The 26,783-nt window shown below is 38.1% G+C and overlaps 1 protein-coding gene and 2 non-coding genes across 3 annotated transcripts in view; 1 reads left to right on the forward strand and 2 right to left on the reverse strand.

The window, feature by feature from the left end:
• PEX1 (peroxisomal biogenesis factor 1) overlaps positions 1-23,289 on the forward strand; it is a 47,909-nt gene extending 24,620 nt beyond the window's left edge. Inside the window, exons 13-24 of the mRNA XM_049768861.1 lie at positions 1,914-2,068; positions 4,445-4,634; positions 5,210-5,376; positions 7,519-7,653; positions 10,855-10,919; positions 15,526-15,668; positions 15,920-16,023; positions 17,266-17,442; positions 19,185-19,415; positions 20,537-20,734; positions 21,009-21,136; positions 23,045-23,289. Of these exons, the coding sequence (XP_049624818.1) occupies positions 1,914-2,068; positions 4,445-4,634; positions 5,210-5,376; positions 7,519-7,653; positions 10,855-10,919; positions 15,526-15,668; positions 15,920-16,023; positions 17,266-17,442; positions 19,185-19,415; positions 20,537-20,734; positions 21,009-21,136; positions 23,045-23,126 (1,775 nt within the window). The 3' untranslated portion in view covers positions 23,127-23,289. The remainder of the gene's footprint in view (positions 1-1,913; positions 2,069-4,444; positions 4,635-5,209; positions 5,377-7,518; positions 7,654-10,854; positions 10,920-15,525; positions 15,669-15,919; positions 16,024-17,265; positions 17,443-19,184; positions 19,416-20,536; positions 20,735-21,008; positions 21,137-23,044) is intronic.
• Positions 11,594-11,726, reverse strand: LOC126031090 (small nucleolar RNA SNORA51). The gene has a single exon (XR_007503232.1). It is a non-coding gene; the product is annotated as a small nucleolar RNA SNORA51 (small nucleolar RNA).
• LOC126032984 (small nucleolar RNA SNORA12) lies at positions 14,997-15,139 on the reverse strand. Its single transcript, XR_007504147.1, has one exon. It is a non-coding gene; the product is annotated as a small nucleolar RNA SNORA12 (small nucleolar RNA).
• Positions 23,290-26,783: the final 3,494 nt, after the last annotated feature.

Here is a 26,783-nt window from a genome sequence, read left to right on the forward strand (position 1 = left end):
TGAACTTTGACTGAATACATACTCCACTGGCTGGCATTCAAGACTGGCAGGAAGATGCAGCTGGGAATTTGGCAGCATTGTGCTGCCTCCAGGCTCTTGAGAGCTGAAATAGGTATAGAAGACATAGACACGCACAATTAATGATTAATGTGTTTCCATTCTGACCTCCTCATACCAACTGATCTTTTCAAGACCTGGGTGGAAAGAGATCATTCAGGAAGTTAGAGGAATATAAGCTATATTTCGCTTAATTAACCCAATTTTTTTTTTTGCTTCACAGACTCCAGTGCATTTATTTTTAAGATCAAATAGGAATCATTAAGCATTATTGGAGTTATGACTCAATTTATAGCACCTGCTCTCTCTCCATTAAACTGATCACAGAAGGAATGAAAATTAAAATTGTTTTTGTTAGGGGGGTCATACCCAGCAGTGTTCAGGGATTTTCCTGGCTTGACATTATAGTAGCATTAGCTACATGCAAGGCAAAACTATACCCTCTGTACTATTGCTCTGGCCCCAAGAAGATATAATGTTTTTAATATAATTTATTTAAACACTATGGTTACAAAATTGTTAATAATTGATTCTCAGTACACCACCCTTCACAAGTGTACACTTCCTGCCACCAACGTCCCAGTTTTCCTGCCACCCACCTCCCCTGCCTGGCTCTCAGCAGACATTTTACTTCTTTCTTTTTCTCTTTAATTCTCTTCCTCCCTTTCTCCCTTCCTCTCTCATTCTCTCTCCTTCTCTCTCCATTTTTGACATTGTGGTTTGCACTAATGCTAATGAAGTGATACCATGCTTATTATTTTATCCCTTTCAACACCTAGTTCTTGTCCAGAGTGATCAGTTTCAACTATTATTTTTACAGTGGACAGTTCACTACCCTAAGTGCATTCACCAATCTTTGTAGAAAGCTTTCTACTATGAACTGTTCCTCCTGAACTTCATCTACATTGTTTCTAGATATTATTACAATACTCTCTTTTATTTTTCTTATATCCCACAAATATAATAGATTTTATTCTATGTCTATGTCTCTTCCTATGACTCATTATATTCAGCATAAAAATTCTCTATATCCAGGGCTAGAGAGATAGCACAATGATAGGGCATTTGCCTTGCATGCAGAAGGATGATGGTTCAAATCCCAGCATCCCATATGGTCCCCGAGCCTGCCAGGGGTTGATTTTTGAATGTAGAGCCAGGAGTAGTAGCCCCTGAGTGCTGTCAGGTGTGACCCCAAAACCAAAAAACAAACAAACAAAAAAACCCTCTATATCCATCCATGTATAAACAAATTTCATGACTTCATTTTTCCTAAGAGCTTCATAGTATTCCATTGTGTAGATAGATGTACCACAGTTTCTTTAGTCACTCATCTGTTCTTAGGTACTTGAGTTGTTTCCAGATTCTGTACTGTAAATAGTATTGTGATGAACATAGGAATACAGAGGGCTTATTTTGGGTTCCTAGGATATCCCTCTAGGAGTGGTTGCTGGATCATCTGGAAGCTCGATTTCTAGTTTTTTGAGGAGTATCCATATTCTAGAAGATAAAATTTTTAAAAAGTATGAGGAAGTGCTACTTACTCTTCATTTACTTAATGAATAATAATACCATAGTCCACTTTAAAACTCTACTTTGTTTTTTCTTTTGGCATGGGCTATGTTTGATTTGAGGATAATACCCAGTGGTTCTAAAGGGCTACTCCCAGCATGATGCTTAGAGACCATGTGGTATTGGGTAGAGATCTCAGGCTTGCTGAATGCAAAGTATGTGTTCCAGCCTATTGAGTTCTTTAGCCCCCTCAATAATTGTTTCTTTTGTAAACAAAAAATGAAAGTGTAATTAAAATTTTCATGTTTATATTTACTAAGACTTCACACTGTGTTGCTTAATTCTAGCTTTAAACAATATACTAAAAGAATTTATTTCAATGGGAAGTTTGGTTGCACTTATTGCTACAAGCCAGTCTCAGAATTCTCTGCATCCATTACTTGTGTCCGCTCAAGGAATGCATATATTTCAATGCACTCACCATCTCCAGCCTCCTAATCAGGTACTGTACTATTGGTGTGGGTAACATATTACTTGTAAGTTGCTGGCATATGGTCCTCTTTGTATATGCTGTTAAATTTGGTTAATGACTTTGAACTTATGCCAGTATAAATATTCTCAAGGATAGTTAAAAGTTGGGGCCAGAGAGATAGTTCAAAGCTTAAGACTCTTGCCTTATACATTCTGGATCTGAGTTTGATCTCAGTAGTGCATGTGGTCCCGCAAGAGTGATCTTTGACTATAGCCAGGTGAGGCCCTGAAACAAAACAAAAATAAAATAAAAAATCTACATTTGGTACCTGTTGTGCTAGATGAACTACTGTTATATTTTATTTCATCTTTCTGGGTGGTGGACCAGTGGTGGAAAATCACCCTTTCAGCCTTACACATGCAAGATAAGTAGGCGCTCTTCCACATCCTTGAGTCTGTAACATTTCTTTTTTTGTTTTTTGTTTTTGTTTTTGGGCCACACCCATTTGATGCTTAGGAGTTACTCCTGGCTATGTGTTCAGAAGTCACTCCTGGCTTGGAGGGACCATATGGGATGCCGGGGGATCGAACCGTGGTCCGTCCTATGCTAGTGCTTGCAAGGCAGACACCTTACCTCTAGCGTCACCTTCCCAGCCCCAACATTTCTTTTGTTGTTGATTTTTTTCTTGTTTTTGTTTGGGGTCAAAACCAGTGGTGCTTAGGGGTTATTTCTGACTCTGTCTTGACTCTGTAACTCTGGGTAATGCATGGGGAACCATATGAGATTCAAAGATTGAACCTGGATTCTATGACTTTAGGTTCAATGGGCAATGTCTTACCCACTGTACTATCTCTGTCCTCCCTAACATTTTTTATATAGTTGAATTCTTATCTAGCTAATATTCATGCCCTATACTAATTAGCTCACTGAACAAGATAAACATTTATATATATATAAATATATTAATATAAGTTATTAAGTATATCAGGATAGTAGTGGTATTAAGATATTGAATGGTTTCAGGAACATTTTTGTTTGTTTGTTTGTTTTGGGGCCACACTCATGGATTACTCCTGGCAGGCTTGGGGGAACATATGGGATACCGGGATTAAACCCAGAGCAAGGCAAACACCCTGCATACTGTGCTATCGCTCTGGCTCCTGGGAAACAAATTTAATAGGAAAAAAGATAATTAACTAGTATTATTTTGTTATTGTTGTTTTGTTTTTGATCTACATATGATGGTGTTCTGGAGTTATCTTGGCTCTGTGCTCAGGTATTACTCCTTGCAGGCTTAGGGAACCATTTGGGATGCTGGAGATAGAACTTGGGTCGGTACTGTGCAAGGCAAATAACCTACCCACTGTGCTATTGCTCCAGCCCCTAAACTAAGGGTTGGACCACATGTTTTGCATGTAAGAACCCTAGTTGTTTTTTTTTTTTTTTGGTTTTTTTTTTTTTTTGGTTTTTGGGCCACACCCAGTAACGCTCAGGGGTTACTCCTGGCTATGTGCTCAGAAGTTGCTCCTGGCTTGGGGGACCATATGGGACACCGGGGGATCGAACCGCGGTCCGTCCAAGGTTAGCGCAGGCAAGGCAGGCACCTTACCTTTAGCGCCACCGCCCGGCCCCCAAGAACCCTAGTTTTAATCCTTGGCTCTGCTTGGTCCCCTGAGTATTAGCACAAGTGTAAACACAAAAACTAGAATAAAATCTTATTGGAAAAGAAAATAATTATTGATGTGACTTTGTTATTGGATTTTTTTCTTTTACAATTTTACTGACATATTTTAAAGATATTCACTTTGAATTTGCATTTGAAGACAAATGCAATTTGGTCAAGTGTTGTATTTTTTTATTGAGACACTGTGAGATACACAGTTGCAAAGTTGTTGGTGGTTGAGTTTTAGTCATACAATATTCGATTAGGTTTTGTGTGTGTGTGTGTGTGTGTGTGTGTGTGTGTGTGTGTGTGTGTGTGTGTGTGTGTCACACCCGGCATCGCTCAGGAGTTACTCCTGGCTCTATGCTCAGAAATCGCCCCTTGTAGATTCGGGGCACCACATGGGATGCCGGGATTCAAACCACTGTCCTGCATCCAAGGCAAATGCCCTACCACTGTTCTATCTCTCTGGCCCCAATATTCAGTTAGCTTTAACAAACACATCCAGAATGTTGCTATCACTATAATTAAGGTAGTTGACACTCTGATCACTTCAGGAAGTTTCCTAGTATCCTTTTCCAAGGTTCCCTTTCAACACACACACACACACACACACACACACACACACACAGACACACACACCACACCCTCATTAATTTTCTTTCAGTCACTAGATTTTGTCTCCAAACATCTGTACTAAAATTTACAAGTGAGTAATTTACATTGTGTGTTCTTTCCTTCAGGAGCAAAGATGTGAAATTTTGCATCACATAATAAAATCTAAACTGGGTTGTGAAATAAACAAGTTCACTGATCTTAACCTGCCCCAGATAGCTAAGGAAACAGAAGGGTTTGTGACCAGAGATTTTACTGTGCTTGTGGATCGAGCTGTACATTCTTGTCTCTCTCATCAGAGTATATCCACGAAAGAGGGTATGTGATACCATTAAAACCAAAATTCTAGGGCCAGAAAGTACAAGGGTTAAGGTGCTTGCCTCGCCTGGCATGTGACTGATCCATGTTCATTCCCTGACACTGCATGTGACACTAAGAACAACCGGAGGTCACTCCTGAGCACAGAACCAGGAGTAGCTCCTGAGAAGCACCAAGTGTGGCCCAATACCCTGTAAATATGACCCCACCCCTGAGTAACACCAAAACTTGAAATCTTTTCAATATGGGAAAATGTAATTATAGTTAAGGCAAGACTATTTCACTTTAATAGTCAAGTAAGTATTTTAATAGAAAGTGGTCCTTTTCAGGGATGGAGAGATAGTGTGATGGGTAGGGCTCTTACCTTGCTTATGGACGACCCAGGTTCGATCCCTAGTATCCCTAATGGTCCCTTAAACCCTCCAGAGAGATTCCTGAATTGCCAGGTATGGCCAGAAGCAAAGAACAACCCTCCCCAAATTAGTCATTTCACCTAAGATTGTAACATTTAAATAATTCATATATAAATCTAACTTCCACTAACAGTTTTTTCTTTCTTTTTATTTTTTAAACAGAATTAACTTTAACCACCTCAGATTTCCAAAAAGCTCTCCAAGGATTTATTCCTGCATCTCTACGAAATGTTAACCTGCATAAACCTAGGGACCTGGGTTGGGATCAGATTGGTGGATTGCATGAAGTGCGGCAGATACTCATGGATACTATCCAGTTACCAGCCAAGGTACCGAAATAAAACCAAGCACTTACTCTTAGAAGAACCACTGATATCTTGTCTTTGTTTTTTTGTTTTTAATTTTTTTTATTATTTTTATTTTTGGTTTTTGGGCCACACCCGGTGATACTCAGGGGTTACTCCTAACTATGTGTTCAGAAATTGCCCCTGGCTTGGGAGACCCTATGGGACACTGGAGGATTGACCCACAGTCTGTCCTAGGTTAGCATGTGCAAGGCAAACGCCCTACCACCTGTGCCACCATTCCAGCCCCAGTCTTTAGTTTTATTTATTGGCTTGCTTAATCTATTTAATTCATAACTAGTGATGGAATATACAAATGTTCAGCAGTAATTTGGTTATTTAATACTTTTTTAATTGCTTGATATATACCTTGCCCATTTAAAAAAAAAACTGGGTGATACAATAAGTAATTATGACTGTCACAATTCTTCTGTTTTGCTTGGTTCATTCCAAATGTATAGAAGCACAATGAACTGTCACCTGAAATTTGAACAGAAACAAGAATAATCAGATGAGGAAGATGGCAGGATAAAGGGTACAGATGTGACTCCAGAGACAGACTGGGGAAGGGTGGGAGGGAAACTGGGGACATTGGCGATGGGAAATGTTCATGAGAGTACATTCTAAGACTGAAACTCAATCATGAACAACTTTGTAACCATGGTGTTTAAATAAAAGGAATAAAAGGGTGTTACAGGTGTGTATTATTCTTCAGAAGATCAGAAAGCAAAGTGTAGGAAAATTAGCATCCTATATGTTTCCTGCTCTAGCCTGCCGGGAGTAATTTTGTTTGTTTTTAGACCACACCCAGTGATGCTCTGGGTAATTCCTGGTTATGTGCTCAGAAATTGCTCCTGGGTTGGGGGACCATATGGGATGCCAGGTATTGAACCCAGGTCCATCTGTGCAGCCTCATGCAAGACAAATGCCCTACCACTGAGCTATAATTCCGGCCCCTACATATGGGGTATAGTCTAGTACTGTGAGTTAAAAGTGATTGAGAGGGGCCAGAGAGATAGCACAGTGGTAGGGCATTTGCCTTGCATGTAGCCGACCCAGGACAGACTGTGATTCGAATCCCAGCATCCCATATGGTCCCCTGTGCCTGCGAGGCGATTTATGAGTACAGAGCCAGGAATAACCCCTGAGCACCACTGGGTGTGACCCAAAAACCAAATAAATAAATAAATAGATTGAGAGTATATGGGCATGGAAGTGCTTGCCTAGTAAGTCATGATCCTAAGTGCTGGACTATGCACTGAGCATTAGTGTCTCGATACATACAGGCCATCATTATTACCACTGAATTTAGAGCCTGTTTAGAATGTTCTTGTTCTGTGAAATGCTGCTGATGCAGAAGGTGATAAATCACTTATTCACTATAAAAGCTCCTGGGAGAGGTTATTGTCAGTTATTATTACGAACACTTATCTCCTCCTTTCTTTGAACATATTTCCATATATAGCTGTATGAATTGCCATGTGAATGAGTGAAAATACTAGTCAGAAGACTGGTTTTTGATTTCTTGATGTAGACCATTGTTTTGGGGCTACACCTAGAGTACTCAGGACTTACTCCTGGCTCTGTGCTTAGGAATTAATCTTGGTGGTGTTTGAGGGACCATTTGGGATATCAGGGATTGAACCTGGGCCAATTTCATGCATGGCAAACACCATACTTGTGGTACTATTACTCTGGCCCCTCAATGTCATACTTTATACTGTTAAAAATGAAACAAAAACAATAATCAGGCCATAGTAATTATATTCTCTGTATGTCTGAGACCCTTGGTTTGATCCCCAGCATGAAAACAAAGCATTTAGGCATTTGGGATAGAGTCCTGGGAATGAACAAGGTGCCAGCTTCAATTCCTGACACTGCAGTGCCACCCTGAGTGGGCCTTATGTGGCCTCCACACAAAGAAAAAACTGGCAAAAATGGTGACATTGTACTCATTTTATGTAGAAAAGGCTCCATGACCCAACAGGGGAAAAGTTGTGAGTTTACATGTTATTTTAAGTGGAAATTTCATTTTCTGATGTATACTACTGTAAAAAAAAAGACATTTATTGCCAACCAAATAACTATTTGTTTTAAACGTGAGCTCTTTGTTGTCTTTGTTTTTAGTATCCAGAATTATTCACAAACTTGCCTATACGACAGAGAACAGGAGTGTTGTTGTATGGACCTCCTGGAACAGGAAAAACCTTACTAGCTGGGGTAATTGCACGAGAGAGTGGAATGAACTTTATTAGTGTCAAGGTATGGTTTGCATTTGTTTTAAATTGAAGTAAATTGTACAATTATGCAATTAGCTACTCTAAGGTGTATAATTTATTGGCATTATTCATTCATAGCAATGTAACTACTTCTTTTCTTTATAAGTCTTTTTCTGGTTTTTTTTTGGGGGGGGGCACTCAGGAGTGCTCAGAGTTTACTCTTCTCTCTGTACTCAGGAGTTACTCCTGGAAGTGCTGTGGGGCCATATGAAATGCCAGGGGTTGAACCCAGGTAAACCATTATATGTGGAACCCCAGGCTCAAAAACTAGGACCTGGAGAGATGCAGTCTGGAAGCAAACATTGATGCAGGATATAATCCACTTTGTGAAAGGGTGTGATAACAGGTTCAGGAATTCCAATACTCAAGCCAGGAATCCCACCATATAAATCTGCTCCTAAGAAGGAAAGCAGCTTAGTGGAGGAAGACTAAAGAATGAGCCTTTTCCTTTCTGAAACCCAGGCAAGAACAGACCACACCCTAGGGTGGAGAAGAATACTAAGTAGGAAGGGATCTGGTAATTCTATCACCAGTTTATACCCTAGGGTGGAATATGAATACTGATTAGAGAAGGAGCAGTAATCTAACAAATCATGTGCAAGGCAAATGCCCTACCCAGTGTACTCTCTGACCCTTTTTTTCTAAAGCTTTTTTTGGACACATTCAATAATAATGCTCAGGAGTTACTCCTGGTTCTCTATTCAGTAATAACTCCTGGAAGTACTTGTGGGACAATATGGGATGCTGGGGGTCTCAAACCCAGGTTGGCTGTATTCAAGGCAAACACCCACGCACTATATTATTGCTCTGGCTCCCTCTTTTCAAAACTGTTGTCTTGCTCTCTGATCCTCTTCTCCAGGAAACCACTGCTTTCCTTCTACTTCTATGAATTTTCCTGACCTGCATATTTCATATGAAGGAATCTAGAAGAATCATGCATGGTGCCATTGTTGAGTTTAGCATATTGTCTTCGGGGTTCTTTCATGTTGTAGCATGGTTAGTGCTTCATTCCTTTGTTAGCTGAGGAACATTTCATGGAACAAATTTTCCGGTTCATCTGTTCATCATTGGTGAACATTTGGCTTGTTTCTATGTTTTGGCTATTATGAATAATATGACTATAAAATATTTTTGCTATGTTTGTATAAAGACAAATCTTCACGTGTTATAAAATAGAGTCATGCATAAATATCCAGCTTAAAAATCAAAATATACTTGAAAAGAACCTAGAAGAGTGATTCAATTTCTTTCTTTCTTTCTTTCTTTCTCTTTCTTTCTTTCTTTCTTTCTTTCTTTCTTTCTTTCTTTCTTTCTTTCTTTCTTTCTTTCTTTCTTCTTCTTCTTCTTTCTTTCTTTCTTTCTTTCTTCTTCTTTCTTCTTTCTTTCTTTCTTTCTTTCTTTCTTTCTTTCTTTCTTTCTTCTTTCTTTCTTTCTTTCTTTCTTTCTTTCTTTCTTTCTTTCTTTCTTTCTTTTTTTGTTTTTGGGTCACACCGGCAGTGCTCAGGGGTTCCTCCTGGCTCTATGCTCAGAAATTGCTCCTGGCAGGCTCAGGGGACCATACGGGATGCCGGGATTCGAACCACCGACCTTCTGCATGCAAGGCAAACACCTTACCTCCATGCTATATCTCTGGCCCCAGAGTGATTCAATTTTAAGACAAATCATATTGTTGACTTATTTGAAAGAGATTTTTATAACCTGAGAACCAGTGATGTTACTTCCAGTCAAGTTATGCCTGTCCCTCTTATAACTCATGTGATTTTTAGTGATTTTTTATAATTACATATATATCACAGCAGTTATGGAGAAACATTGAAACTTTCATTTTTTTTCTACCTTTTTATTTGGATTTCAGAATATTAAAAAATCTTACTCTTCTTATTACCAGAATATAGTTTTCACTATAGAAAAAAAATCATCAAGGGTTGTAGCTCAGGAGGAGAACTCATGAAGGAGGCCCTAGGCACCAAGAAGTCAAAACAACATATTTTACTTTAGACAAAATTTAAGCCCTGGGGCCGGAAAGATAGCATGGAGGTAAGGCGTTTGCCTTTCATGCAGGAGGTCATCGGTTCGAATCCCGGCGCCCCATATGGTCCCCTGTGCCTGCCAGGAGCAATTTCTGAGCCTGGAGACAGAAATAACCCCTGAGCACTGCCGGGTGTGACCCAAAAACCACAAAAAAAAAAATTTAAGCCCTATAATACTTCTTTTAGTTAGATATAGTATGATTGCATTTATTTGTGAAATATAAAAAAAAGATAGTGTGATAATAATATCCAAAAAAATAGAGTCCTAGAGAAATTTTTTTGGGAACACACTTGATGATGTTCAAGCTCAGTACTCAGGGATTACTTCTGGCGGTATTGGAGGAACCATATGGGATGCTGGGGATCCAACCCAGGTTGGCTATGTACAAGGCAAACACCCTATCTGCTGTACTATAGTTCCAGCCCCCCACCCAGAGAATTTTAATAGATTTCATGTTCCTCTAGAAAAAAATGTATTACTAATTATTCCTTATGCTATGGTATTGGGTAGCTTTTTGCACTGGGGATTCAGCAATGAACAAAGCTTTTTCGGAACAAACATTGTACCAGTAGCAAGAAACAGGTATATTGAAAAGATGTCTGTCTACAGTCAGGTGCCGTAGATATTCTATAGGCAGACAAGCATCGTAAGGAGTTGTAGAGTATCAGGAGTGGCTTTAAATAGGAATGTCAGGCAGGACCCTTCAGGATGTGGCAATTTGTCAGAGATCTAAAATGACCTGAAACAGTGGACCATAACAATATGTGAGAACCGGGCTGGTGTAAAAGTAGGGTGCTTGCCTTGCGCAGATGACCCAGATTCTATCCCTGGGATCCCATGTGGTCCCCAAACCCTGCTAGGAGAAATTCCTAAGTGCAGAGCTGGGAATAATCTCTGAGCATTGCTGGGCATGACACAAAAAACTAAAAGCAAAAAATAATAAAATCTGTATACATAGTAACAAATGTAGGTGGAGGAAACACCAACTGGAAAACTTGAAGTATGATATTCTTGTATATATTAATTTGAAACATCCATTTTAATCATACTACATTTTTTCTTGAATGCACTTAAGTTTATAGTCATAAATAAAAATTACATTGTTTTAAAATAACTTTACTTTAATTCTTGCTTAATTTTATTTCACTAATAGGGGCCAGAGTTACTCAGCAAATACATTGGAGCAAGTGAACAATCTGTTCGGGACATTTTTATTAGGTTGGTACTCTGAGAATTTTTAAAAATTATTTTATTATCAAGCATATTTCAGTCTTGTTTTGAGGAACTGCTAATTGAAACCTATGATTTATGTGAATTATTAGTAATCTAGGGAAAATTCTCTTTTTCATCAAATAACTTAATTAAATATAATATATTTTATGTTAACATTTAGGAACCCCTTTTTATGATAGATGTAGAAATGTTAAAAATAGAATCATAAAAGGTCATGAATAAACAATATTGGAAATAAGAAGGACATATCCAAAGACCAGTAATGTTAAATATAATACATGAATATTGTGAAATATTAACTTTATTTCAGCATACTTAAAATTTAGGCAACAGACAAAATTGACCAAGGAAGAAAACATCTGAAGAAGTCTATAACTACAAGAGAAAAATGAGTCACTAGTTCTTTTATACCAATCATACATCAGACTCCAGGTTTTTTGGGAGCATTTTACTGAACTTTGAAGGAGCAGATTATTCAATCATATGCTGTCCCAGAAGATTTTCTTTCCTCACCAAGCTTTTTTGAAGATACTTGTTGTTTTTCTATATTCCACATGACAAATGTTCTGCACTAAGACAGTTCTCTAGACATCTGAGCCACCCTTTCAGAGATGGGATCTATGATCCTTTTCATTTAAAGAAAAATAGTTTGGTTTTATTTTTGTCCCCCAATTCACAATACAGACCAGGCAAAGGGCCTGGGTTGAGGTGTATATGGGGTGCATTTACTGTACCTCCTCTTTCTATACAGTCAGTGTAAAGAACACATCCTGTGGTAAGAATTGGAAGGCCTTTTCTTTTCTTTTTTCTTTTTTTTTTGATTTTTTAAATATATATATATATATATATATATATATATATATATATATATATATATATATATATATACATATATATAAAATCCTTCACCAGTGCAACATTCCCATGCCCAATATCCCAAGTGTCCTTCCTCCCCACCCCACACAGGCCTGTACTCTAGACAGGCTTTCCCTCATTCAGTCAGCTTTTTTTACAGTAGTTCTCAGTGACTTTAGTGACTGCACTAAACGATCCCTGTGGTGAGCTTCATGTCAGGAGCTGGACCCTCCAGTCCTCCTCTATTTTGTCTCTGAGAATCACTTACATAAATGTTTTTAATTTTTCTCAAAACCCATAGATGAGTGAGACCATCCTGTGTTTATCTCTCTCCCTCTGACTTATTTCACTCAGCATAATAGATTCCATGTACATCCATGTATAGGAAAATTTCATGACTTCATCTCTTCTGATGGCTGTATAATATTCCATTGTGTATATATACCATAGTTTCTTTAACCTTTCATCTATTGAGAGGCATCTAGGCTGTTTCCAGAGTCTGGCTATTGTAAACAACACAGCAATGAATATAGGTGTGAGAAAGGGATTTTTGTATTGTATTTTTGTGTTCCTAGAATATATCCCTAGGAATGGTATAGCTGGACCGTATGGGAGCTCAACTTTCAGCTTTTGGAGAAATCTCCATATCGCTTTCCACAAAGGTTGGACCAGACGGCATTCCCATCAGCAGTGAATAAGAGTTCCTTTCTCTCCACCTCCCCAGCACTGCTTGTTCTCATTCTTTCTGATGTGTGCCAATTTCTGTAGCATGAGATGGTACCTCATACTTGTTTTGATTTGCATCTCTCTGATAATTAGTGATGTGGAGCATTTTTTCATGTGCCTTTTAGCCATTTGTATTTCTTTTTTTGTCAAAGTGTCTGTTCATTTCTTCTCCCCATTTTTTGATGGGGTTAGATTTTTTTTTTCTTGTAAAGTTCTGTCAGTGCCTTGTATATTTTGGATATTAGCCCCTTATCTGATGGGTATTGGGTGAATAGTTTCTACCACTCAGTGAGTGGCTCTTGTATTCTGGGCACTATTTCCTTTGAGGTGCAGAAGCTTCTCAGCTTAATATAGTCTCATCTATTTATTTCTGCTTTCACTTGTTTGGAGAGTACTGTTTCCTCTTTAAAGATATCTTTAGTCTCAATGTCATGGAGTGTTTGACCTACATGTTGTTCTATATACTTTATGGTATCAGGTGTGATATTTAGATCTTTAATCCATTTGGATTTTACCTTTGTAAATGATGTAAAAATATAATAAAGTAAAATAGTTGATACTGTATTTGCCGGCGTATAAGATGACCCCCTAATTTTGCAGTTAAAACATAGGTTTAGGCCTATATTCGCTGTATCAGACAGAACGTTCCTGTGCTCATGTACCACAGTGAGCCAATCACAACAAGCAAAGGTTCAAAGGTTATACTGTAATAGATTTCCTCTCTGACTCTGGCCAATCTGAGCAGGCTTTTGACAGTGTAGATTCGGGTATAGAATATTGTCTAATTTGCATGCATAAAAAGCCTGCTTGGATTGACAGAGAGGCAGTCCGAGCTGCCTTGCAGTGATTGGTGCAGGATCGAGTTGGAAAATTTATTTTGTGGCAATATTCAGACAATTTTTGTTTAGCGGCATATCGAAACATTTTTCAGGATATACTCGGCGTATAAGACGACCCTCGATTTTCGGTTGACTTTTTTTGTTTCAAAAGTCGTCTTATATGCTGGAAAATACGGTAAATATGATTAAGTCATCATTCCAATTTATGTGAAAAATACACATAATTAAACTGATAAGAACTAATACTACACTGGATTTTATCCAAAAGATTGTGAAGCGATAAAAATACACATATTTAAAATATTATCTAGAAGATCAGATAAATCAGGAAATAAATCTTTGCCTTGCATGGTTCCATCTCCAGCATTGTATGGTCTTGTGCCTATGAGATTGGTCCTAATACTGCCTTCTCCCCCAAAATATTCACTTTCTAGTTAACTTTGTCAACTTTTTTGTTCTTAGACCACACCTGCTGCTCTCGGGTTAAACCTGGTTCTGTGCTCAAGAATCACTCCTGGCAGGCTCAAGGACCAAAGGGGATGCTAGGGATTGAACCCAATTTTTCTGTGTGCAATTAAATGCCATACCAGCTGTTTCAATCACTTGGCCCTTTTGCCAACTTTTAAATATATGAAAAGCATGAACAAACTGTAGGAATCAAAGTACTTCATTTATTGAATATAACCAGTTTTGTGTGTTTCTTTTTTCTTTTTCCTCAAAATATATCCCTTGTGCTATTCTTTTTAAATTAGTACTGTTTGAGGAAGTTTGCACTCTGGAATCACACTCCTGATGGGTTTGGGGAGCCATATGGGATGCAGGAATCATATCTGGGTTATCCAGGTGTAAGGCAAGCACCTTAACCACTGTACTCCTTAACCACTGTACTATCTCTCCAGCCCTGTTCGAGATTTTTTTTTTTAAGTAAATTTCATGACTTTATTTTTCCTGACAGCTGCATAGTATTCCATTATGTATATGTACCAGTTTTTTTTTTATTTGAGTCACACCTGGCAGCACTCAGGGGTTACTCCTGGCTCTATGCTCAGAAATCACCCCTGGCAGGCACGGGGGACCATATGGGATGCCAAGATTCGACCTGTTCGAGATTTTAACATCTTCCTTGTGCTGAGTTATTATCAGTCTTCTTAATCATTGTCAGTGTAATAGATTAAAATAAAAAGGTTTTATTATATTTCTTTTGCTTCATTTTATATTTATATCTATTTTTGTATGGCATTTATACATTACTTATATATATTTAATGTTCTTACCTTATTAAAGTATAAGGAAACCATTTATTAGTTTAAAAGACTAGTTTTTATTTTATTTTTATTTTTTTTAAATCCATTATGGGGTTGGAGAAGCACCCCTCAGCATAGATCCTCCTAAGGCCATACAGCAGGGGTCTCAAACTCAGTTTACCTGGGGGCATAGGAGGCAAAGTCGGAGTGATCCTTGAGTGCAAAGTCAGTAGTAAGCCTTGAACATTGGGGGCTGTGACCCAAACAACTAAAACAAAACAAAAAAAGATTCCTCTAGGGCAGGGCCACAAAATATTGTACAGAGGGCTGGGCCGCGAGTTTGAGATCCCTGCCATACAGCCTTAGGGTAGCTGTCTGTAAGGACTTAAACTTAAGGGCTCTGTGAGAGCCAAACTGGACATGGGAAAGCTAGAGAGCATGCTCTGTCTTCTAGCCTTGCCAGCTCCTATATAATATATGTGGCAGAGTCAGGCCCATTTGAAAGCTTAACAAATGTGCCACGAAGAAAACTACCACAATTAAAAAACTAGCTTTAATCTCTATCCAGAAAATATGGTTTTTGGGGATAGGGAATTTGGACTGCATCCGGCAATGCTCAGGGGTTACTTCTATCGCTGTATTCAGGAATTACTCCTGGTAATACTGGGATGCCAGGGATCCAAACCAGGTAGGCTGTGTGCAAGGCAAAAGCCCTACCTACTATACTATCACTCCAGCTCTGAGATGGCAAGGGTCTTAGGCACAAACATTAATTAACCTCTCTTAACATCAGGCTTACCAAGGACAGGATAATTATATATGGCTTGCCTCTTTTTTAACAGTTTATTATATAAATGTAAATATATATATGAGATTTCTTTGCAAACTCAGAAGCCTGATTCAGATCTGAAATTTCAATTCTTGCAGGGCACAAGCTGCAAAGCCCTGCATTCTTTTCTTTGATGAATTTGAATCCATCGCTCCTCGGCGAGGCCATGATAACACAGGAGTCACTGATCGTGTTGTCAATCAACTGCTGACTCAGCTGGATGGAGTAGAAAGCTTACAGGGTGAGGACCATAAAGTCAGAAATATCTTCTTGGATTTTTTTGGGAAAAGGTAGTGACAGTGAGAGCTTATAAGCCATAAGCACCCCGTACTCAGCAATGACATAGGGTACTCGGGGAACCATATGAGATGCTGGGAATTGAATTTGGGTCGAGTGCATGCAATGCAAGTGCTTTACCCATTGTACTATTGCTCTGGCCCCAGAAATATTTTCACTGGGATTTAATATAGACGTTTCTTTCCTCCTCTCTAGGTGTTTATGTCTTGGCTGCTACTAGTCGCCCTGATTTAATTGACCCTGCCCTGCTCAGGCCTGGCCGGCTGGATAAGTGTGTTTACTGTCCTCCTCCTGACCAGGTGACAATTTCACATTTGGAGTCTAAAGCCAAAAAAAATCTGCATTCTTTCTGTATAATATCAATTGTTCTTAGAAGACCAGCTCTTAGACAAAGATCTCAGTCACTGTTTGCTCATAACATGATTCTGAATGAGCTGTAAAGCCTCTTTGACCTAGTTATTTCCATGTAAGTCTGTGAGCTTTATATTTTACTAAAGACCAACTAGGAAAAAGAAAAAATTTGAAACTGTCATATTCTTAGTGTTATATATAATTTGTGTTTAAATATTTCTAAACAAATGCCACATGTAATAATTTATATTTTGCTTTTGAAATATACACTTGCTCAAATTGAGAAAGCATTGTCTGAATAAGAAATTATACTGAATCATTAAGAGTATTAATTTTCATTCACTTTTCTCCCTATTTTCTTTCTCTTTATGAAAAAGTTCTGGAGAAAAAGAATAATGAGGCATCATGGCACTCTGGACTGGAGTTAATCTCTCCTCTCCATCTCTGTAATCCTACCAGACAGGGCCTGACAAATGACAGAGATCCATAGACAAAGGAAGAGAGCCAAAATGACTTGCAGAGAATAGTCAAAACAAGAAATGAGGACCTGGTGAGCTAGCACAGGTATTAGGGCACATGGCACCCAAAAAATAAAAATTCTGGGGAGAGGGGCACAGCAGGTAAGGAAGGTGCTTATCTTACCTGTGCCTGACCCAGACTTGGTTTCCAGCACACTCTATGGTCCCCTGAACACTGCCAGCATTGACTGCTGAGCATCACTAGATGTTATGCAAAAACCAAATGAGGGGTACTAGGGAGAATAGATAATATTCCACATTTTTCAATTTACTATATATATCAAACAAAAGGACCACAGAGAATTCAGTGGTAGGAGGCCTGAGTTCAATCCTAGGAACTGCATGGTCCCCCTCCCAATTGATTAGTAGAAAAGTCGTAAGATATACAGATTAAAATTTATTTATTGTGGCTGGAGAGATAGCATGAGGTAAGGTGTTTGCCTTTCATGCAGGAGTTCATCGGTTCTAATCCTGGGGTCCTATATGGTCCCCCGTGCCTGCCAGGAGCAATTTCTGAGCCTGGAGCCAGGAATACCCCCTGAGCACTGCCGGGTGTGACCCAAAAACCACACACACACACAAATAAATAAATAAATAAATAAATAAATAAATAAATAAATAAATAAATAAATAAAATTTATTTATTAAAGCAACTAATTTTTCTCCCTCCAGGTGTCCCGTCTGGAAATTCTAAAAGTTCTGAGTGTCTCTCTACCTCTGGCAGATGATGTGGACCTTCAGCATGTGGCATCAGTCACTGACTCCTTTACAGGGGCGGATCTGAAAGCTTTGCTGTACAATGCCCAGTTAGAGGCCTTGCATGGCAGGCTACTGTCCTGTGGACTCACAGTGAGTTACACAAGGAGAAATTACTGTGATTATGGAAGTAAGAATAGCTCAGTGTCAAAATCTCAACAACCGGGGCCGGGAAGGTAGCGCTAGAGGTAAGGTGTCTACCTTGCCAGCGCTAGTCTAGGAGCCAGGAGTAACCCTGAGCATTACCAGGTGTGGTCCAAAAACCAAAAAAAAAATCTCAACAACCATAAATGTTTAACAATAATGGTAAAGTTACATAGAATTTCCCTTTCAGGGAACAGAGCAGTGGCTCAGTGGTAGGGCGTTTGCCTTGCACACGGCTGACCTAGGATGGACCATGGTTTGATTCTCCTGGCATCCCAAGCCAGGAGTGATTTCTGAGCACATAGCCAGGAGTAACCCCTGAGTGTCACCAGATGTGGCCCAAAAAAAAAAAAAAAAAAAAAAAAAGAATTTTACTTTCAGTGAAATGTTCTGTAGTTAAAATATTGGCTTTGCTGAGGCTATGAAGAATTTTGTGTCTTTTTTAATATCAGCTTCCTACTGCAAAATTTGGTGATGTGGGAGAGAGAACTATTAAATTGGGATACCATAATGAGATAATAGAAGTGGAAATATTGGGGGTTTCATATTTTTTATACTGAAAAGAAAAATCAAGGGTTCTTTTTATGTTATTATTATAGGTCAGATTTGGCCAATAGGGACCATTTATGGATGGTTCCTGCATCCTATTAATGTCCTCATTTTTGGATCACGTACTTCCTAGAATAATAAGATCTTTCTTTTTAGAAGGTAGGAAAGTTTATTGAAAAGTAGAGGAGAGAGGAGAAGGAACTCCCCATGTGGGGAGGATCTTGGCTTAAATTTATTTTGTACTCATTTTAGCTTATCTCTGGGATCACTTTTTTCTTTAAGGATAATAGTCGAATTTAAACTATAGCAGCAGACTGTATGAACTGTATTCCACAGCATTTATAATATACATTATCAAAGAATTTTGAGTCCTTCTCATTTACATGTATTGGATATTCCTTGTAGGGCCTTAAGTTCCTAACTCACATATTTGGCAAATCAGTGAATGAAGAGAAATCCTCACACCCCAATGAATGTGGGTCTGGAAGCAACACTGACACAGTAAATAATCCACACCAAGTTAGGGAGATAAAATAGATTCAGGAATATTCACCACAAGCTAGCCGCAAGCAGAACATTCTGTACTGGTAGACAGGCAAGTTGTGGAACAAGCCCTGGAAACCTCTCTGTCCCATGGTCTTTATTGGGAAGAGTAGGACTATCCCTAGAGTGGAGAACAGGTAGTGGTAGGAGCTAATCCAGAGGTTCTACCCGCCAGATGGATTAAACATGAAAATAAGAAGCCCTCCTGATTATGAAAAAACCAAGACTGGTTACTCCAAAAAGTGAAATTTATACCCTCCCCCCAAAAAATGACAGAAATTCTTTATAATGATAAAGCCCGCTATAAAGTATGGTTGATTCATATTTCTACAGTAAAAAGCTTAAATGGAAAGGTTGGACTTCAAAATAAAAGCCAGAGGTCTGAGTCCTAATTATTGTTACAGAATTTTCAGGGATTTATTGTCAAACCATTACTCCCATCTCTTCCTTAATGGGGCCATTAGAGAATAAGAACTTTCTTTTTTAAAATTCCTTGAGTTTCTTTTTGTTGTGGTCTGTTTAAATTCTTTCCTGTGTTGTTTACTTCTGGTTTATGGATTATTTCTGACTTCAGAGTTGTCTGTCTTTTCCTGTTTTAGGATGGTGGTTCCAGCTCTGACAGTGACCTGAGTTTGTCCTCAATGGTTTTTCTGACACACAGCAGTGGCTCTGATGATTCAGCTGGAGATGGAGAATGTGGCTTAGAGCAATCACTTGTTTCTCTAGAAATGTCTGATTTGTTGCCAGATGAATCCAAATTCAACATGTACCGGCTTTACTTTGGAAGCTCATATGAATCAGAACTTGGAAATGGAACCTCCTCTGATTTGGTATCTTGTCTAGGCATTACTGTATAGTTTTGAAATTATTAAGCTGTACTTTTGGTGTAAAGTTGGACACTGATTTATCTCCTAGCCAGTCCTATGTGGCCTTTCTGGTTTGGTTGGTAAAAATGGTCTTATTCCCTCATAATTTTCATTACTTATTACAAATTATAGAGTAGAACTGGTCAGTAAGAGTGCCCAAGTAGCCAGTGCCATAATTTCACTTATTAGCTACTTTCATCAGTCATTTTAAAAGCATCTCTAGTAGCTAGATAGCCCCTACCTGAGAAACATTAATCTGGACAATACTTTTGATGGAAAATATAGTACAGCAAAAATGTAATGTTTCATAAAGAAAACATTTAGATTAAATGTGGAATATCTTTACTTAATTAAAATGATAACATATATAGCAACAAATGACAGTGATTTATTGTCACTTTATAATAAATTTTTATAAGCCTTCATGTTTTTTTAAATTACACACATACAAAAATTATACACATATACAGATATATATGAAAAGGATCACAGAGAGATAGTTCAGCAGGTGAAATGCTTACCTTGCATGCAACTGACCCCAGTTCACCTCCGGCCAAATTTTATTTTTATAGATATATGTTGTATTTTCAACAATACTAATCTATTGTTTTATTTCTAGTCTTTAATTCTACATCCTATTTTTTTTTTTTGGTTAGTTTTTGGACCATATCTAGCAATGCTTAGTATTACTCAAAAGGTTCAAGGGAACATACGGGGGCCCAAGGATTGAGCCTGAGGTAGCCACATGCAAGACAAGCATCCTAACCTCTTTACTATTTCTCTATACCCTCTATTTCTTAATTTTTACTTAGAAATATTCCAGAACTCTGATAATGCTAGTTGCTGAAAACTAAGATTACAATCCATTTGGACCTATCCTTAGGTTCCATTTAAAATCTCCATGTTATGGCAGTATTCCAACATAGATATGAATGGATGTCTACAATGTCATTATATTTTAAACTTGCTTAATTTCAGTTAATAAGTCTTACTATATTTTATTGTATTGTGAATTTTCCTCTTTGATAAAACATTTTTCTTTCTTTCTCTCCTTTCTTCTCTCATTATTATACTTAATCTTACAGAGCTCACAGTGCTTTTCTGCACAAAGCTCCATAACTCAGGAGTTGTCTGGACTTTCTGGCAAAGATCAGCTGTTTTCACAGCCTCCATTATTTAGAACAGCCTCACAAGATGGTTACCAGGAACTTACACCAGAACAAAGAGATCAACTTAGAGCTGATATCAGTATTATCAAAGGCAGATACCGGAGCCAAAGTGGAGTATGACGTTTTTTCCTCCTTATTTTAATCATAAAATTTTAATTTCTTTCCCATGTTGATATGTAATTATTTGATATATAAATGAGGTGTATGCATCAAGTGATTAAAACACCAATAAAATGGTCATCTTTTCTACTTTTACATAGTGCCTTTATGAGAAAGAGAATGGAAAAGTCTATTGGAAAAGATGGAAGGAAATAACTCTTGGACTGAAATTTTAAAATTTCAATCACATCCTCACATTAACTTTTTATCATTTTCTTTTTTATTTAAGGAGGATGACTCCATGAGGCAACCAGGACCAAAAGCCAGTCTGAGTATTAGTCAGTGTCATTTAATGACTGCACTCAGTCACACAAGACCATCCATCAGTGAAGATGACTTTAAGAATTTTACTGAGTTGTAAGTAGCATATTTTGATTTGAGTATAGATATTAGAGCTGTCATTATTATTGATGACAGTAATACACTTCTGAAAGCTCCTCTTTAAAGTCACGGGTAATATTGCTGACTATTTAAAACCAATTGATATTTTTTGTTTAGGAATTGGTAGGCAATGCAGATACATAGGTTAAGGAGCTTGCCTAGCATAGGGCCACAACACTATGTATGGTCTAAAACCTCAGCACAGACAATCAAAGTAACAAAAGAATTTTTATTATTCAATTCATTTGATGCATTTGAACTTACAATGAATGAACTTAAAAATTTTAAGAGCAACTTGGACCATGGTTTTGGACTTAACCACAGATGCATGAAGTGTTCCCCACAGTTTGGACCTTGGATTTTCTATTTTTTGGAGGGGAGATCACTCCTGATGGATGTTGGCAAGACTGTATGTGGTGCTGGGGATCAAATCTAGGTAGGCCACATGCAAGGCAAGTGCTTACCCACTGTACTATTACTCCAATTGAAGTTTTTTCTTAGGCTAAGAGCTTTGTTGTCATGGACTATAAGAATGTCCAGTTTCCCACAAGAAGGTGAGACTCCAGCAGTTATAAGTCCATGAATTAGTGACAACAGGCCAGAAGCAATATTAAAATGGATTTTTCCACATTACAAAGATGACCAAGATTGTTGGACAAATCTCCTCTGAGAGCTGACATCCAAAAGAGATGCTTCCATGTCACGTAGAATCTTAGATTTTGAACCTATTGAGCTGGCCACCAAATACCAAACAACCGATTCACTTTACAGAGAGATTCTTACTGCTCTTAAAATACAACACTGAGAGATGTTTTGTTTTGTTTTGTTTTGTTTTATTTATTTATTTATTTTTAACATGTGTGCACAGCAAAAAGCCTGTCTGAGCAGATGCTGGTCTGTTTAGAACCAGAACCTCCTAAAGGCCGTAGAGCAGTTTCACCAGCTTATTGGATCACATTTTACCCCATTTTTCCTCCTAATGACAAAACAGCAGCCACCTTTGGGAGAAGAGGGATCCAAAGAAAATTCATAGCATTCATTAGCAGTCTATGGTAGAGTAACTGTATTTGAGGACCTAGTTCAGACAAATATCACCCACTGCTAACCTAAATTCAGGGAAAGGACTCTTCCACTTGTCCCTGCAGGCAGAAATCCAGAAGACTCACAATAATTTGTACCCTGTGGAGCCAGAGAAATAATCCAGTGAGTAAGATGCTGGCCTGGTATGAGTCTGACCCAGGATCAGCCCCAAAACAAACAGAATTTTTATTTCTAGAGGCCAAGGATCCAACAGAGACTCACATTGAGTATTCAGGCAGAAAGATGTTTCCTTCTAAGTTGGTCTAACAGTTAAAATGATGTAAGACAGATGAACAGGTGTTCCATAAAAATATGAAATATGAAATTCAAAGTATAATCAGGCATTTGAGGCTCATGTTATATCCTGAGCTAAGGAGAGGGATAGAGGCCCTACTTGGAAAGGTGTAGATTGCCAAGTAAATCTTCAGATTAAAAGTTGTATAAGTGGCCAGAGCAATAGCACAGTAGGTAGGGTGTTTGCCTTGCATACTGCAATCTAGGTTTAATTTCAGGCATCCCATTTGGTCCTCGAGCCTGTCAGCAGTGAGCTCTGAGCATTGCCGGGTGTAGCCCTAAGAACCAAAATAACATTATATTATAGCAGAAGGCTCTTCCTAAATCTGCTGGCTTTGTTTGTCTACTTATAATATAATTGTGCAACAGAATTCAATTTTTGGAGACATCAGTACCATTTGTAATTCTATCTCTTTATGGAGTCCCTTTATTTTGTTTCTGTTGGAGTGTTCAATTCTTAAAAATATGTAAGAGCTGTTAAAATATTTTACTTTTTTGGTTTTCTTCAAGGTATGAAAACTTTCAAAATCCAAAGAAGAAAAATCAAAGTGGCACAATGTTTCGAGCTGGACAGAAAGTAACTTTAGCATAAACATACTTTTGTTTTTGTTTTGTGGCTTGTTTTATATTGTAATAATGAAAATAATATCTATAATTTTTTTAATTTAACAAATGAAGTTAATGAATGGAATTGATCTTGTTCTTTAGAATTGGATATTTATAAAAGAATCCATACTGTTTTTCATATAATTATTAAATCCATGTGATACTGACCAAATAGTGTGACTGAGATTATCTTCTTTAAAGATAATTAAGGACATTTCTTAGAACTCATTAAATCCCATAAGCATATTTCTTGCATTTATCTAATTTTATACGTAGCTATTTAACTGTTTCAGAAATATATTACACATTACTATTCTAATCATCTGCTATTCTTTTATCATAATATATGGAATTTATAAATAGTTCAAACTTAATTATTCCCTCTGAGAATTGAGATATCTTTCCCCACAATACACTATAGCAATGATCTTGAGTGATATCCAACTTCCCTTGCCTCATCATTTTATCTTATATTTTCTAATCTATAGATTGAATTGTGAAGTAAGATATCTGCAACACTTTGCAGTGATGGTGCATTGCATATTCAGATTTACCTGACTTCAGCCAGTTCCTCAGAGGACTCAGCTAGTCTATAGTATGTAAACCTTCATTCACATCGGAGTCACTGGTCTGAGAAGGCAGAGTATTCTTTTAAATTCCACAAGGTTTCATCCATACTTCTGCATCCCATATTGTGGAGCTATAATATTCTTTTATTATAATCATCAAGACCCTGAGTCATAGAGAATGGAAGCAGAGACTTTATAGCTCACTCAGTGTTGGAGAAACACTATCCCTTTTGCAATTTGGTTCCCAGTTCCTGGTGTTAGACTCAGTCACTGTTTTACAGCACATTCTAAGTGTACTGCACCTCGCAGAATCCAATTTCTCCCAGAGTTGAGATCAGGTTTTCCAAAGTAATGGGCATTTATTAAGACCATCAATTCTGCAGGCAGCCCACTGCCTTACTCTTAATGACAAAGAGAAGCCAGTGTTTATATGGGATATCATTAAACAACACAAAAGCATGCTGTCAGTTTGTGAAAGATGCTGGCAGAAGTTTAGGGAAAACAAAGCAAATTCAGTTTTAGCCTATGTCCCTTCCCAGGGAGAACAGATGACTCTAATCAGAGAGGACAAATGTATCCTCCTTTACCACTAGACACCGGCTGGGTTCCCTTGAATATTCACTTATACATACTTGCTCACACTGTCAGCTGTGAGGATAAATGAATGTCAGGTCAGCCCTGGGGAGGGAAAGCTATGTGGTAGAGGCCAGCAAGCAGAGACACAGACATTTCACCTACCATTGTGATGGTTTTGTTCATTAATCTATTAAGTAAGTGCTGGGTGGAGCACACCAAGGTAATCATGTTGTACAAAGTGAGCCTGAAGCACCCTCCACATCTCAGAAGGAAAGACTGGCTGCTATGAAAATGACACCAGGGAGCTCTATCATAGGTGTGTTGGGAGGTGGGTGGAAACAACAGGAGAAAGAGGCACTGGGGACCAGGGTGGAAACTCCAGAGTAGCAGCCTTTCAAGGCCCAGGGGAGTAGAGAACAGAGAAGTATGAAGGCATATATACTCCTGGCCCAGCAAAATTAAGCAAAATAGCTGACTGACAATCAGGAAAACATTCTACTCTTCTCATTATACCCCTTTGGAATCTGTACTGCTACTGTGTATGGACAGCTAATAAAGATCTGGGATCCCCAAATGAGATATAACAGTGGGACAAACTCTTTCCTAGCTTGCCAACAACAGGGGGTGGCCCCCTTTACATTCCTCACTCTCTCCACTGACACAGTAAGATAGCCACCTTCTCTAGGTTCCCTGGAGCAAATACAGCAGTGAAAAATAAGACCACAGCACCACCTGCTGCAAGTAAAAACTATACATGACTACTTTCTACATTCCTGATTTGAGACTGTAAAGAAAAAAGCAAGAGACATTTTTGAAAGATGTTAGGCAAGCTTTCTCAAAATGGGGAGATTAATAAATATATCATTTGTGTTTTCAAAATTAAAATACCACAAAGTGAAGACCAATGACTTCAGAAAAGCAAATGTGGAAAATTATAACATTACGAATAGAATTCAGTTTACAACCAAGAATCAGAGGCAGCTGAAGGGATAGTATATTCTGGGAACATATGAGAATGGATTTGAATCCACAATATCCAATATTATGTCTCTGGCACAGAATGAAAAAAGGCTTGGAATGAGCAATTCTACACAACTGCACTCAAAAATGTCACTATACTCCCAAGTTATAGAAAGAGACCTTCATCCCTTTTATGGAGCCTTCAGAAATGCAATAAACAGCACAATGAGATGGGTACATTCAGAACAATCCTATTGTTCCACCTCAAACACAGATGTTCCTTTCCTTCCTTTGTAAAAAAAAACAACAATATTTCATATGCATTTAAAATATTTCTAACTAGGGGCCAGAGAGATAGCATGGAGGTAAGGTGTTTGCCTTTCATGAAGAAGAACTGTGGTTCGAATCTCAGCAACCCATATGGTCCCCTGTGCCTGCCAGGGGCGATTTCTGAGCCTAGAGGCAGGAGTAACCCCTGAGCACTGCCAGGTGTGACCCAAAAACAAAAAACAAAACAAAACAAAAATTTCTAACTAGATATGTACATATTTTGAAACATAATGTATATTAAAACAGAAACATTTTATTATGTAAAATATGTTTGTGATAACATTAAAGTTAGCCAATCATACAAGTGATTCATAATTTGTGTTATATAAACAAGTAAATTCATTAATATAATAAAGGGGATGATTTAAGGGCCTGAGGAAAGTGGGATTGCTTCATTCCTGGTAAGATGACATCTCCGTAGATATCATCCTGCTTCTTCTCACTACCTCTCCCTGCCATTTCTGGTGGTCTTGTGAATCTGACCTTCATATTGACTAGCCCCTACTCTAACTGCCTGCTTTATGACATTCTCTCACCAAGCCTACCATTTCTCCCATTTCTTCAATCCTTCGTGTCATTGTAACTCCTGAAAGGCTCACTGTACTAAATAAATCAGCCTTCTCTGGACACATCTCTTTGGCAACAGAAATAAGGCATTCTTTAACAAATTCTCCCTCCACAAATGGTCTGCCATTGCTCACTATTAGCTTGGCAACTTGAAAACTTGCCCACAGTGAGGAAGTATTTAACTGCGTCTGCTTCACAAAAGTATTTTGCTGAGTCGTCAGTGTATGTTTCAGTTATAATATTTTATCTTTTCTCACTTCTCCAACCAAACAATCATATTTATCTTTATGTTGAGTTTGATAGTGGCATCGCAAATTGTATTCTTTGAACAGAGCAACTATATTCTGGCATATCAGACACACAGCTTTTTCTTTGTACCGCATAATCTTATGTCCACTGTTCTTTAAATATCCTACACTCGCCGTCAATTTTTCTTGACATCATTGTTTCCTAGGGATTCCAAACTGATATTAGTGAAATACAAATATGTGTGTATATATACACACAGTGTATGAACCCCCATTAGTCCTTGATGTGAACACTTACCCCTTGCAGGCTTTTCTAAGCAGACCAGCTCAGTCCCTGATAGTTCAGTTATATCTCCCTATATAATGCCCAAATTGATATGTTCAGAATCAGCA

Source organism: Suncus etruscus, chromosome 1 (genome assembly GCF_024139225.1).
Source record: "Suncus etruscus isolate mSunEtr1 chromosome 1, mSunEtr1.pri.cur, whole genome shotgun sequence".
Taxonomy (NCBI): domain Eukaryota; kingdom Metazoa; phylum Chordata; class Mammalia; order Eulipotyphla; family Soricidae; genus Suncus; species Suncus etruscus.